The sequence below is a fragment of the Tarenaya hassleriana genome, unplaced genomic scaffold (genome assembly GCF_000463585.1).
Source record: "Tarenaya hassleriana unplaced genomic scaffold, ASM46358v1 Cleome93, whole genome shotgun sequence".
NCBI classification, from domain to species: Eukaryota; Viridiplantae; Streptophyta; class Magnoliopsida; order Brassicales; family Cleomaceae; genus Tarenaya; species Tarenaya hassleriana.
Window position 1 is genome coordinate 218,744 of NW_010971683.1, and position 12,342 is coordinate 231,085.

The 12,342-nt window shown below is 36.9% G+C and overlaps 1 protein-coding gene across 1 annotated transcript; it reads right to left on the minus strand.

The window, feature by feature from the left end:
* Positions 1-6,001: 6,001 nt before the first annotated feature.
* On the minus strand, positions 6,002-12,129 carry LOC104804694 (guanylate-binding protein 4). Its single transcript, XM_010529034.1, has 17 exons — positions 11,905-12,129; positions 11,077-11,179; positions 10,919-10,988; positions 10,763-10,801; positions 10,518-10,635; positions 10,371-10,428; positions 9,613-9,677; positions 9,492-9,498; positions 9,346-9,406; positions 9,078-9,137; positions 8,951-8,970; positions 8,796-8,861; positions 8,223-8,390; positions 7,574-7,831; positions 7,144-7,356; positions 6,656-6,927; positions 6,002-6,441 (listed from the first exon to the last, which is right to left on the minus strand). The coding sequence occupies exons 1-17, from the start codon at positions 11,991-11,993 to the stop codon at positions 6,300-6,302; spliced, it is 1,809 nt and encodes a 602-aa protein (XP_010527336.1). The 5' UTR covers positions 11,994-12,129; the 3' UTR covers positions 6,002-6,299.
* Between the last annotated feature and the right edge of the window lie 213 nt (positions 12,130-12,342).

Below are 12,342 nucleotides of genomic sequence, written 5' to 3' on the forward strand. Positions count from 1 at the left end.
AGAGCGCGGGGAAATTAAGAAGGACAAGAAGAGGTAAGGCATATAAAAAGAAGAAGGAGATGTCGTTGATTGATGGGTGAGTAGCATAGGGGGTGGGGCACGAGAGTGGATGAAGGAAACATGGAGACATGTTTTCCCCCTTTTTTTGCTTTCTTTATTTGTTTTTTTTTTTTTAACGTTTTATGGGATGTTACAATTGTTTTTCACAATATGTTGCCAGCAAGGTCGTGTTAAGCTTCCACAATAGCGAGAACCCCGGATTTTCTTAAAAAAAATGCTGGAAGAATCAAGATCATATCATAGATATATACGAGCTTATAATTATATGGTAGCATTCACATTCATGGGTGCCAAGATCGATAACTCTGTAACTTCTAGAAGAGGGCCATATGCATACATAATCCATGGCCAAAATTACCATCGTTTGGGATCCCTTTTACCCATGGAAGGCAAGATGCCATGATTTGCTCAGTTATACATCTATGACGGTGCAAATAAAATTCAAAACCGCTTGAATGCTTTGTTCCAAAGAGAACAAGATGAGCAATTGGATATCGATATTCTCAGTGGTTTGATCGAAATGTTGGACACCTACAATGAACTTACAAAGACCTTCCGTAAAGCAAGAGATAGATATGTAGTCGGGGATTTCAATGGCATGAAAATTCGTTTAATTGGTCTAAGAAACAGAGGAAAACAATATGAGCTACCTACCGGTGATGAGGTTGCTGGACTTATAGTTGGAGACTTGTCACAGACTGCAGCTGAAAGAGATATCATTGTACATCTTCAGAATTCAAATCTTCGACGTATTAGCGAAATGCATCCACATCTTATGGCATTTCAATACCCCCTCTTATATCCGTATGGTGAATCGGGCTATCATGAAGGGATTCAACATATTGCTGGTGAGAATTCTACAGTGAAAAGGACACATGTTACAATGCATGAGTATTATGCTTATCAGCTACAAACGCGGTTAAACGAAGGCAATACTCTAATAAGGTCTGGACGTTTATTCCAACAATATATTGTTGATGCTTACACAGCTATTGAACAACAACAGTTGCGGTATATTCGGAACAATCATACAAAACTACGAGCAGATTTATATAGCAATGTTTGTGATTTCATGACAAGAGGAGAGTTTGATGCAAAGAAGTTAGGAAAAAGAATAATTCTTCCCTCAACTTTTTCTAGAAGCCCTAGATATATGATCGGAAAATATCACGATGCGATGGCAATTTGTCGATGGTTTGGAAATCCAGACCTTTTCATTACAATGACGGCAAATCCGAAATGGTTGGAAATCAAAGAACACCTGGAGAAATGGGGAAACACATCAGCAAATGACCGACCTGATATAGAATCGCGTGTATTCAAGATGAAATTAGAGGAGCTACTGTCAGACATCAAAGATGGAACCTATTTTGACAAACCATTAGCAGGTAACTCACGTTAAAAAACCTGTGTAAATATATAATGTTAACTATGCATTATATAATGGGCCTTAAAATATTTAAGTCGTGATCTCTTAAGAGTGGATTTTGGTTTGCAGTGATCTATACTATTGAGTTCCAAAAAAGAGGTCTACCCATGCTCATATCCTAATCTGGTTATCTGAAAGCTTTAGAACTCCCACCGTAAGAGATGTTGATATGTTTATCTCGACGGAAATTCCGAATAAAGCCAAAGACCCCGAAGGTCATTCTTTGGTTGAAGAACTAATGATCCACGGGCCATGTGGAATTCAAAATCCTTACTCATCGTGTATGGAGAATGGGTGTTGTTCAAAGAAGTTTCCAAAATCTTATTGTGAACGTACGACCATCGATGATTCAGGATACATCAAATATAGATGCAGAAAAGATGATATCAGTTTCGTCATGAAAGGTCAAGTTTGCCTAGACAACAGCTTTGTAGTGCCACATAATCTATCCTTATTGAAGAAATATAAGGCACATATAAACGTTAAATGGTGCAATAGGTCAAAAGCGATAAAGTATCTTTTCAAGTACATTACAAAAGGCGTTGACAAAGCGATGATGGTCATTGAAAAAGGAGAGATTCTGGGAAACAACGGAAACAGAGAAGATCAGGATCAAGAGATAGACGAGGTAAAAAATTACCTTGAATGTCGTTATCTATCGGCATGTGAAGCTATATGGAGAATATTTAGATTTGACATCCACTATCGTGATCCGCTTGTACAAAGGCTATCAATTCACCTGGAAAATCAACAAAGTTTGGTATACAAAGATTCTCAGGACTTAGAATCTGTATTGTCCCAACCAAGAGCTAAAAGGACAATGTTTACTACATGGATGGAAACAAATATAAAAGATTCGGAGGCAAAACAATTGACATACCTTCAATTTCCAAGCAAGTTTGTTTGGAATGATTGTAATACAATCTGGACAAAGCGTAAACAAGGTTTCGCAATTGGAAGGATCTTTAATATACATCCATCATCAGGGGAACTTTACTATTTCAGAATGTTATTGAATATTGTCAAAAGGTCTACCAGTTATGAGGACATTTTAACTGTCGACGGAGTTGTCCTTGCTACATATAAAGTTGCTTGCTATGCGAGAGTAATGTTGGATGGAGATTCAGAGTGGAAGGAAGCTATAGATGAAGCCAGTCAATGGGCTTCTCCAAACCAATTGAGACATCTTTTTGTCACTCTGTTACTTTATTGTGAGGTAGGAACCCGGGGGCAGCTGTGGGAACATTGTTGGAATTCCCTAGCAGAAGACATCCCATATCAAAAGTGCACAAGCTTCGGCTATAATGACATGCAATTTACAGATTAAACACTCCAAAGTTATGCATTGATGGAGATTGAGGGAATAATGATGCAAAACTGCAGAACGCTCGCAGAGTTTCCAGATATACCATTACCAGACAAAGAGCTCCTCAAACAGATGAACAATTATTTTATGAGGGAAGAATTGAACTATGATTCGACAGAAGAACAACAAAGATACGACATGTTATTTAGTTGTTTAAACGAAGAACAACTAAAAGCATTCAATGGTGTTATGCAATCCATCAAGTTAAAGGAAGGGAAGTTGTTTTTCCTATATGGTCCTGGCGGAACTGGTAAAACGTATTTATACAACACAATTATAGCAAACATGCGAGCAAACAAACAAATTGTCATTCCATTAGCTTCGTCTGGAATTGCAGCGTTACTTCTCCCTGGTGGTTGAACAGCACATTCAAGGTTTAAAGTGTCCATCAATGTTCAAGAAAATTCAATGTGTGAAATAAAACATGGAATAATGTTAGCAGAATTGCTGATTGAATGTGAGCTAATCATATGGGATGAAGCTCCAATGTCCCATCGGTATACCTTTGAAGCATTGGATCACACTTTGAGAGATCTTATGTCAATTGCAGATCCAACAGCTGTGTTCAAAACTTTTGGTGGGAAAACTGTTCTTCTAGGCGGTGATTTCCGCCAAATTCTACATGTTATTAAAAATGGTACAAGACAAGATATTGTTTCAGCTGCAATAAACCGCTCATACCTGTGGGATTCTTGCACAGTGTTTGTCTTAGCCTAGAACATGAGACTTCATCGATCAGAGAGAGATTTTGCAGAATGGGTTTTAAAAGTAGGAGACGGAACAATCCCAAAACGTGCAAAAAACTTGCACCCAAAAGATGAATGTGACACAGTTGAAATCGACAAAAGATTGGTAATCAATGCGGATGCAGATACAGTTGAGGAAATTTCAAAACACACATATCCAAACTTTTGTCAATTATACAAAGACAAAACGTACCTGATGGAAAGAGTTGTTCTTACTCCAAGAAATGATCATGTTGATGAAGTCAATTCATTCATGCTTAATCTTGTGCCAGAAGAATGTAAGGAATATTTGAGTTCAGATAGCGTGGAAGATGAAGGAGAATGCATCATTCCAACACTAGCATTGTATCCTGTTGATTTTCTAAACTCACTCACATCGTCTGGACTGCCCGACCACAAATTAGTGTTGAAGACAAATGTTCCAGTAATGTTGTTAAGAAACATTAATCAACAAGAAGGATTATACAATGGAACTCGAATGATTGTTACACGCCTAGGTAACAAAGTGATCGAGGCAGAGATTATCACGGGCAGCCATGTTGGAAAAAAGATCTTCATCCCTAGAATAATAATGAGCCCAAGTGATACTAAATGCCATTCAAGCTAAAAAGAAGACAATTTTCTCTTCGAATATGCTATGGGATGACGATAGGTCAAACATTGAAAAAAGTGGAAATATACCTTCCCAATCCAGTGTTTAGCCATGGTCAGTTATACGTCGCACTTTCAAAGGTCACATCTTCTGAAGGACTTCGAATATTAAATTTGAAAAGCTCCAATATTTATTCAAATGAAGTGGAGAACATAGTATTCAAAGAAATATTTAATAATCTTTAAGAGTAAGTTATTAGTTTTATAAATTTTAAATGCGTTGTGATGCTCTTTGTTACTTAATAATTTTCTTTTTCTTTTTTTGCAGTTTCCTGATGATGCAGAAGCAAAAGGATATTGGCCAATGAAAGGCAAATCAATTCCATTAAGTTTAACCATTATTAATATATAATACATTATGATATATATATATATATATGTGTGTATTTAATATAATGAATCTTCTAAAATACTATATGATGCAATACCAAATGTAGAAATTGATACAATTTTATATTTCAATGTTAATCTTTTGAAGGTGACAAAGGAGTGGATCAACCAACATATGGGATACAACCCAAGGTAAACAGACTGCAACTTTAACCAAACACCATATGCAGTGAGTTTTGTCAGCAAATGTTTTGTTTTTAATATATGTATATTAATGCAAAGTTTAAACATTTTGGAATAGAAATGTAGTTGCCCACATTCCATGCAAAAGATTAAAAATAATTGGAGTTGCCAGACGAACAATTGTCAGATTATTCATGCAAAGTATAATTTGCTACACATTGGTCCGAAATTGGACATTTCAATATTTGGTTCTTAAAAACAAGTGTATTTATTAAGAGATCTTGAATATATTTTCATAAACAAACAAAAAATACATCCATATTCTTCTTACAATCACTTAGTACATAGTAACAAAAAGCATATTCATGGACCAATATAACTACCAGTTTTTCTTGGTCACACTTATCAACCCCAAATATAATGACAATCGATTCTATCCAATGCAAACAATTTGTGTTATGGTTTCGATACAAATAACATAACACAGAATGCAAAATAAAATTACCACAAATACCCAACCTTGAATGCAGAACGAAACCACTATATAAGAACAAAACAAGAAAAGTGTAGATCTTAACGAATCTCTCATTCTCTATACCCTAAACCAAGTTACAACTTTTGAAGAATTTGAATTAATTTCTCAGTGGAAGAATCTGATCCATAAGTACATAAGAGAAATATAACAAAAAGGAATCTGCTCTCCCTACCGGATCAAAGGATTAAAAAATTATCTCCGATGTCAGAGACGGTCGACGTAATAAAAAGAAAGACCCCAAAATTACAAACGTCGGAGGGAAAGAAGAAGCATATCGGAATTATAAAAAGAATGGCGCAGGAGGCAGAGGAACTTTATAATAAATGGGATTATCGGCTCCTGTTATTATTTAAAAAGGAGTTATTTAAAATAAAAAAAGTTATTTATTATTGAAGCCGTCTCACGGTCACAGTCTTTCGGATCGGACACCTTTTGGCTCCATGGACCGGTTACAGTCTTTCGGACCGGACACCTTTTGGCCCCATGGACAGGACCACATCTCAGACAGTAAACCTGCGACTCCGTGCAATAGCCAACAAGTCACGCACAACAAATAACCAAGCGAAACTGACTGATTCAGAAGAAAATCAGACTTAAAAAAAATCGAATCCACAACCTCATGTGGAAGGGATCTGTCATTTTACTTCTAATATCTGGTGACGACGCTAAATTGGTTTAGTGATAGGCGAAGAACAAAGAAAGATACAAATAAGCTTCTTTGGCAGTGAAGAAACAAAATAATAAACAGATCCAATCAAGTTATGAAATTCAAAATTACAATGCATCTATGTAAATAAAATGGTACAGGGTGCACAGAGAAAGCCCATCTTTGAACTGACCATCCTTCTCATACTTCTTCGCCACTACTAAAACTCATGTTTCCATTGATTTCCTCTATAAGCCCCAGAAAAAAATATGGTGGTAGCAATGGGCAGGCTTCGAATGACAAAAACAACGAGCACGCCCCCGGGGATATTGTATTAGTTTAAGGAAGCTTCTTTACTCTGACCGTGCCCTATTCCGGCCACTCTTATGGCTATTGTACAATGGCAGAAGCCAACGTGACCCGTGTTTCCTCTTCCCGTAGCACCGCCAGTAAAGCACTCCTAACGCTACTAGGCAGACTAGCGGAATAGCCCATCTGGTTAGGCAAGTCACGAAACACCAAGATTAGACGAGCATCATCATCATCAGACTTTTTGGTTTCAGAAAACTCGGGTTCATGCCTATGTTCCTAGAGATACATATGTTCTCCATCGAATGCACTCTTTCAGTTGATAATATACCCTATTTAGAGGAAGTAAACAAAAGCTGTCTGTAAACAATCAAGAAGAAGAGAGAATCTTGTAACTTACCTGTCCAAGTCAAGAACTGGGCTATAGACGACAGTTTCCCAAGTCGCTACAATGAAATGCCATACGGGGTTGTAATAAAGAGACTCTGCGGACCAGAACATCCTCGTGTATGTCTCCAAGAATATGAAGAGTATCCAGGCCGCCATCTCTAACAAGATGAATTTGATAATAAATCGCCCCACAACCACCATCACAAGAGAGAACGCGACCAACCAATTGAAGAGCCGGTTATTGTATTCCCTGATGAACAGTGACCGTGCCTTTCCCATCATCTGCAGATAGACAATGTTAATATTTCAAGTAAAGTTTAGCTGTGCCTTTTTTTCTCCCTATTTTGACAGTCGTTAAGGGAAAAAAAACATAAATTAACTACAGTTATTAAGTACTACCAAAAACAAAAACTTCAAATTAAATTTAGCAACATGGCATCATAGAATACAAAGCTCAATGCTTTGCATACAAAACTTGGAAATAAGTGCATATATTACCTTAGTCAATCTTTGCTCGTAATTTTGCCTTGAAGGACCAACGCATTGCTGCTCAAAACTCTGGTTGCAGTGTTGGATACCCGCATTGAATTTAGCCATGGATGGAAGTCGAAGAGTCTGTAGGTGGTCCATATCGTCCTCGCACTTCGTATATAATGCCTCACAGAGCTTTGAGGAATGGAATTCATTTGCAAGGACAAAATTCTTGTATACCTAAATAAGATTTTCAGAGCAAAAGGTCTCTAAGAAATTAAATTTGAAAATTCAACGTACTTATATACCACAAGAGAGGTTCATTGCCAACACAATTTTTCGACCAATACTCTCTTTTCATCTACTAGGCTTGCAATTAGCTGCATAAAACTCATGCAGTTAGTTGCATAAAACTCCTTAGCAATACAGAAATTTAGATTAGTATAACAAGTAATACCTCCTGCGTTTGTTCATCTAATTGCATGACAGATTTCTTCGCATGGTGTCGACCAAAATGCTGCTCATCAAAAGCTTTTATAGCTTCACCATGAGCCACTTCATGGGCATCCCGCAGAGATTCTTCCAACATTGGCAAACGTAACCTTGACATCCGCTCATTGTATAGCTTCACACATCGCTCAAGAATACCTTTGTTGAAAATCTCAACTAGTGATCCTGTGGATGGGATCTCCCCTTTATTTAAGGCATCCAGTATCTGAAAATTAAGACAAAATCATAAATATATATATATATAAGTACAAAATACACAAATTAAATAGTCAAACAAAAAATCGTTTTCAATTTTACACAGAGAATAAATACCTCACAATGTAAACAAACTAAAGCAAATTGCGTCATTTATATTTAAGAAACAAGAGAAAAGGCTGTTATTAAAGGGCAACTCGAAAATCACATTCATCCAAGACAAGTGTAATTATTTCTAATCACTTGCAAAAGTAGCTCAACGGCTTTTGGTTTCCTAGCACATACATAAACAGTACCACAAAATGCAGGCACATAGGACTATTGTTGCTCAGTCTAAATTTTTTTAACGTTTTGTGATTATTCAAAAATATGGAACCACACAGACCAGAAACGGCACTCACCTGTTCCAGAAAAGAAACGAACTCCTTCCCGTTTAGGGTTTTCCCCCTCACGATCTTTGGGCGGATAATATCACCAACAATCTTTTTCAACTGATCTCGTTTTGCAACATATGTAGAGTCAAGCTCTTCATCCTTCATATCACATAGCTTCGTACGCATCAGATGAGGCTACAAAACAAAAACAAGGAGCAAAATTACCACAAGGGAAACAACTACACATATGCTTTATCACCGAAGTATAAATGACTCGTATCTTTTGTAAGATCAGGTAAAACTCCTTGGCAATAGAGAAATTTTTCAACCATATACTATGAGTATCTAGACTAAAAAGACCTTCTGAGAAATAATAAATAAACGTTGTAAAGGTTATGACCCGCTGTACCTTTAGAGGCAAGAGCCACAAAGCACAATTTTTAAAGGCAAAAGGATTATGCAAAAAATTCTTTCAATACATCCCAATTATCATCCACTATGATTCAAGCATTCAATTTCTTTTTTCCAAGAAACATGCATGTCGAGAAGCTTTTACAAAAAAGAAACAAGTAAATAAACAAACACATACGGAGTCCATACTTGTGGTAAGCTAAAGGCTGTGCTGTTGTCACCCATTGTAGCTAAGGATTCTCGGATCTGGTTAACCTGAGAGAAACGATGACAGAGATAGCTTCTGAGATATGAACAGTGAAATCATTAATTTGTACCTGACAAAACCTAGAAGAAAAGTGCACCTGATCTATGTTTCTGTCACCTATAAAGACAGTAAAAAGAAAAAATCCATCAATAAGGACTGCTGACAAAAGAAATTGTCTGTGAAACATCAGTTGAAGAATTGAAAAGATTCAGAAGAACTCTCACCCTCTGTATTAGGGACACGTCTAAGAGCTTGATCCACCATTTCCTGTACCGATTTCCCTTCTGTTGACATTGTAATACTTTTAATCAAGTCCAATTCATTTGCATAAGTAAAGAGAAAACTGAAAGACCACAATGCACACAAAGTGTTGCAGGTAAATTTTGTGTATAGTAAGAAATGCATTTTGGGTTATGCAGACATTACGTAAGATCTAAGTACTATTCAACTTGAATTATAGATAGTTTACCTAGCAAAGCACAAAAAACTTACGCAGAAAATCACGCTGGATTAGCCACAAAAGCTTTGCAGGTTCAAACGCAACATCTTGGCCCTACAAGAAATGGAGAAAATCTAAACAAAACATCGGGAAGATTACAAGGATCAAGAACAACACCATAGAAGCAATTGTGAATTACCTTTACTCTGACCATTGGATTGCATGAACCAATGAAAGTAACCCGGTCAGTATTCATACAGGAAAGAAATAATTTCTATATACAATAGACTGAAAATGTACCGCAGTATCGAACAACAAACCTTCCATAAAACTCTTCTGCTAGCTCAACAGCAAAGGACAACCGAGAAATGTCAGCTTCACGGATCTGATTAAAACCCGTATCCGAGAGCAGAATGTGCACGAAGTTATGAAAAATGTGTTAGAACTCCATATTGCGTAAACAGCTTGTTAGAATATCAAAATTCTTCTCTGGTTTTGCTAGCATACTAAATTCATAAAAAGCATTAGAAAAAAGATAACACATAGAATGTTCCCTTTCCTCCTAACTGTATGCACTCTACGAACACCAAAAGAGGGAAGAAACAGCTAAGAATATCCAAGCTTCACAGGTTTCTTGCATATTCCAACTAAGTTAAAGAATCTTAAAACACAATAGATCTCAAACCCTTGACTCCAAAACATCACAGTAAGATTTTCCAATCACCAACTTTACACCTCCACAAGTTGTTTTTAACTATGAACTATAAAGATCTCTGAGACACTTTGGTCAAATGGTTTCCCAACAGAAATCACTACTTCAGTTTAAGAATAACGAGGTTTCTCGTAAGCTATTATGCAGGAGGGTCTTGAACACTGACTCTTAGTTGGGCTCTAAAACTGAAAACAGAACAAAAAATCCATTTGGCTCAAACATCGTGACCTCAGAAATCAACATAATCCATGGTCCACATGTAAGGCATAACTGTGAGACTCTCTAGCAACCTGAACCCATGCAGCCTTAACATGGATGCTAGAAGCATAAGTAGTCTGAAAAAAATATAGAGGTAGGACAACTTACCGTTTCAGGCAGATTATAGATAAGTACAGAACTCATCACTGTGGCCAAAGCAAAAATTCTGAAAACATCATCAGCAAATAAGTAAATATCCAGAGATCCCAGCAGCAACCAAACTCCAAAATATACAAAAACACACAGCATAATTACCGGTCATCATATACATTTGACTTTCCAACACTTTCAAATCCTTCAGTGTCGAGATAAAATACAGAAGTTTTTACTCCGTCAATCTCCAGCTCTATAGGTGTTCCCCAAACCCAAATGCCTATAAGCGATCAAGTTTAAAAAATTTCAAACAAAATCAATAATCCTTATCTAGGACAACATGTTTTTCAGAAAAAAATACTTGTGATGGGAAGGATCAATTTTTCCTCAGCGCATCATTTCAGCACCTTTTGTTTTCGTGTCTCGCATGTGACCAACACCAAAACCTGAAGATGCAAAATCATCATGAGCAAAAGTGTCGAAGTGAATAAGCTTTTCAACTAACAAAACTATCTATATAGGAGCTCCAGGCACAGAACCCAGATTTTTGCAATAAGAAGTACCTTCATAACAGGAAAGGGAAAGAAGCTGATTGAGTAGAAATGATTTGCCAGAACGATATGGACCGATCACCTAATTTGTCAACAGGAAAGATAATGAAAAGCCAAAAGCTGAGAACTACAACTAACAGAGAAGCATGCAAACTATCATTATCACGTACCGCAACAGCTGCAATGGGAGTTGTTATTTTGCTAATTGCTTCCAATCCTTCCCTACTAAGACGGAGCTTTGTATGACCAGGATCAGGTTCAACAATAGGAAAACTGCATAAGCAACACGGCACTGTTGGTGATTGGGAATGCGACATCACAAATGCTAAAATAATGTTTCCGTCAATCGAAAAAGAAATAATATCGAACGGGAAGATTTCTACCGCATCACAGGATCATTACCACAACTGCATTTGATGACAATAAATCCAAGCATAGTTCTCTACATTGATAGCATTTCTGCAAGAATGCACCTCTTTCCAAAGCCTAAAACTTTTAGCAACAGATTGCTACATACAATTTGCATCTCCTCTCCTGTTTGGAAAAATTTCGGGATTCTAGTTCTTCAACGTCATATTTATTATTGAGAAAACAAACGTAAATATTGATTTGCATCCATAGATTACGGACTGAATTCCAAACACTAAGGAACTTAACTTAAAGATGATTCCTACAGTAACTACAGAACATATCGCAATCAAATTGTGATGAAACAAAACCCTAAAGAGACCAACTAGTACTTACAATGAGATTCCAAGAATTCACAGGTATCCATCATAGAACAATACATTTCCATAGCATTTCCCACAACAGAAGAAATTAACTAATAGAATCCACAATGCATCAAGAAATTCAAAAAATCATGCCTTCAAAGGATCAAAATAATAGCTTCAACCCAGATTCCAATACACTAAAAGCAACAAATGCCCATTAAAAAAATCAAATCTGACGAATTTTCCTGGGAAAACCCAAAGAAGAAGAACGAGAATTCCACTTACGCCTGGTGAAAATTGTCGATCGAGAAAGAAGTTGACAGATATAGGCAGAGAGACAACAAGAATACGGAGACCCCACGAAAAATCTCCATGATCTGACAAAGATAGTGCACGATCTGTGTCTTGTCCCCAATACCGTTTCAAGTCAAAACCTGAGAATCACTACCCAATTCCAGAATACTGAGAAGAATCGATCATTAAGAAGAAGAAGAAGCGCCTGAGAGAGGGATCTCGTGGACCAAAGAAAAGAAAGAGGGGGAAAGGTTGCACGGAGCTTTAATGTAGGGTGAGGTGCACTGGATTGTAGAATATCGATATTACCATAAAACCCTCAAAGAATGTTAAAAACTTGGATTTTGGATGGGTATTATTGTAAAATGATAACACGTTTATTACCCTGGAAAAGGTATTAGAGAGGGTACTACAAGGACTTCTAGTACT

Excerpts from the sequence above, each read along its gene's own strand:
- LOC104804694 (XM_010529034.1), bottom strand. The coding sequence starts at position 11,993 with ATGGAGATTTTTCGTGGGGTCTCCGTATTCTTGTTGTCTCTCTGCCTA. Across the intron at positions 10,802-10,918 it reads TTCCCTTTCCTGTTATGAAG|GTTTTGGTGTTGGTCACATG; the intron begins GTACTTCTTATT and ends TTGCATCTTCAG. Across the intron at positions 6,928-7,143 it reads ACGAGCAAAGATTGACTAAG|ATGATGGGAAAGGCACGGTC; the intron begins GTAATATATGCA and ends GTCTATCTGCAG.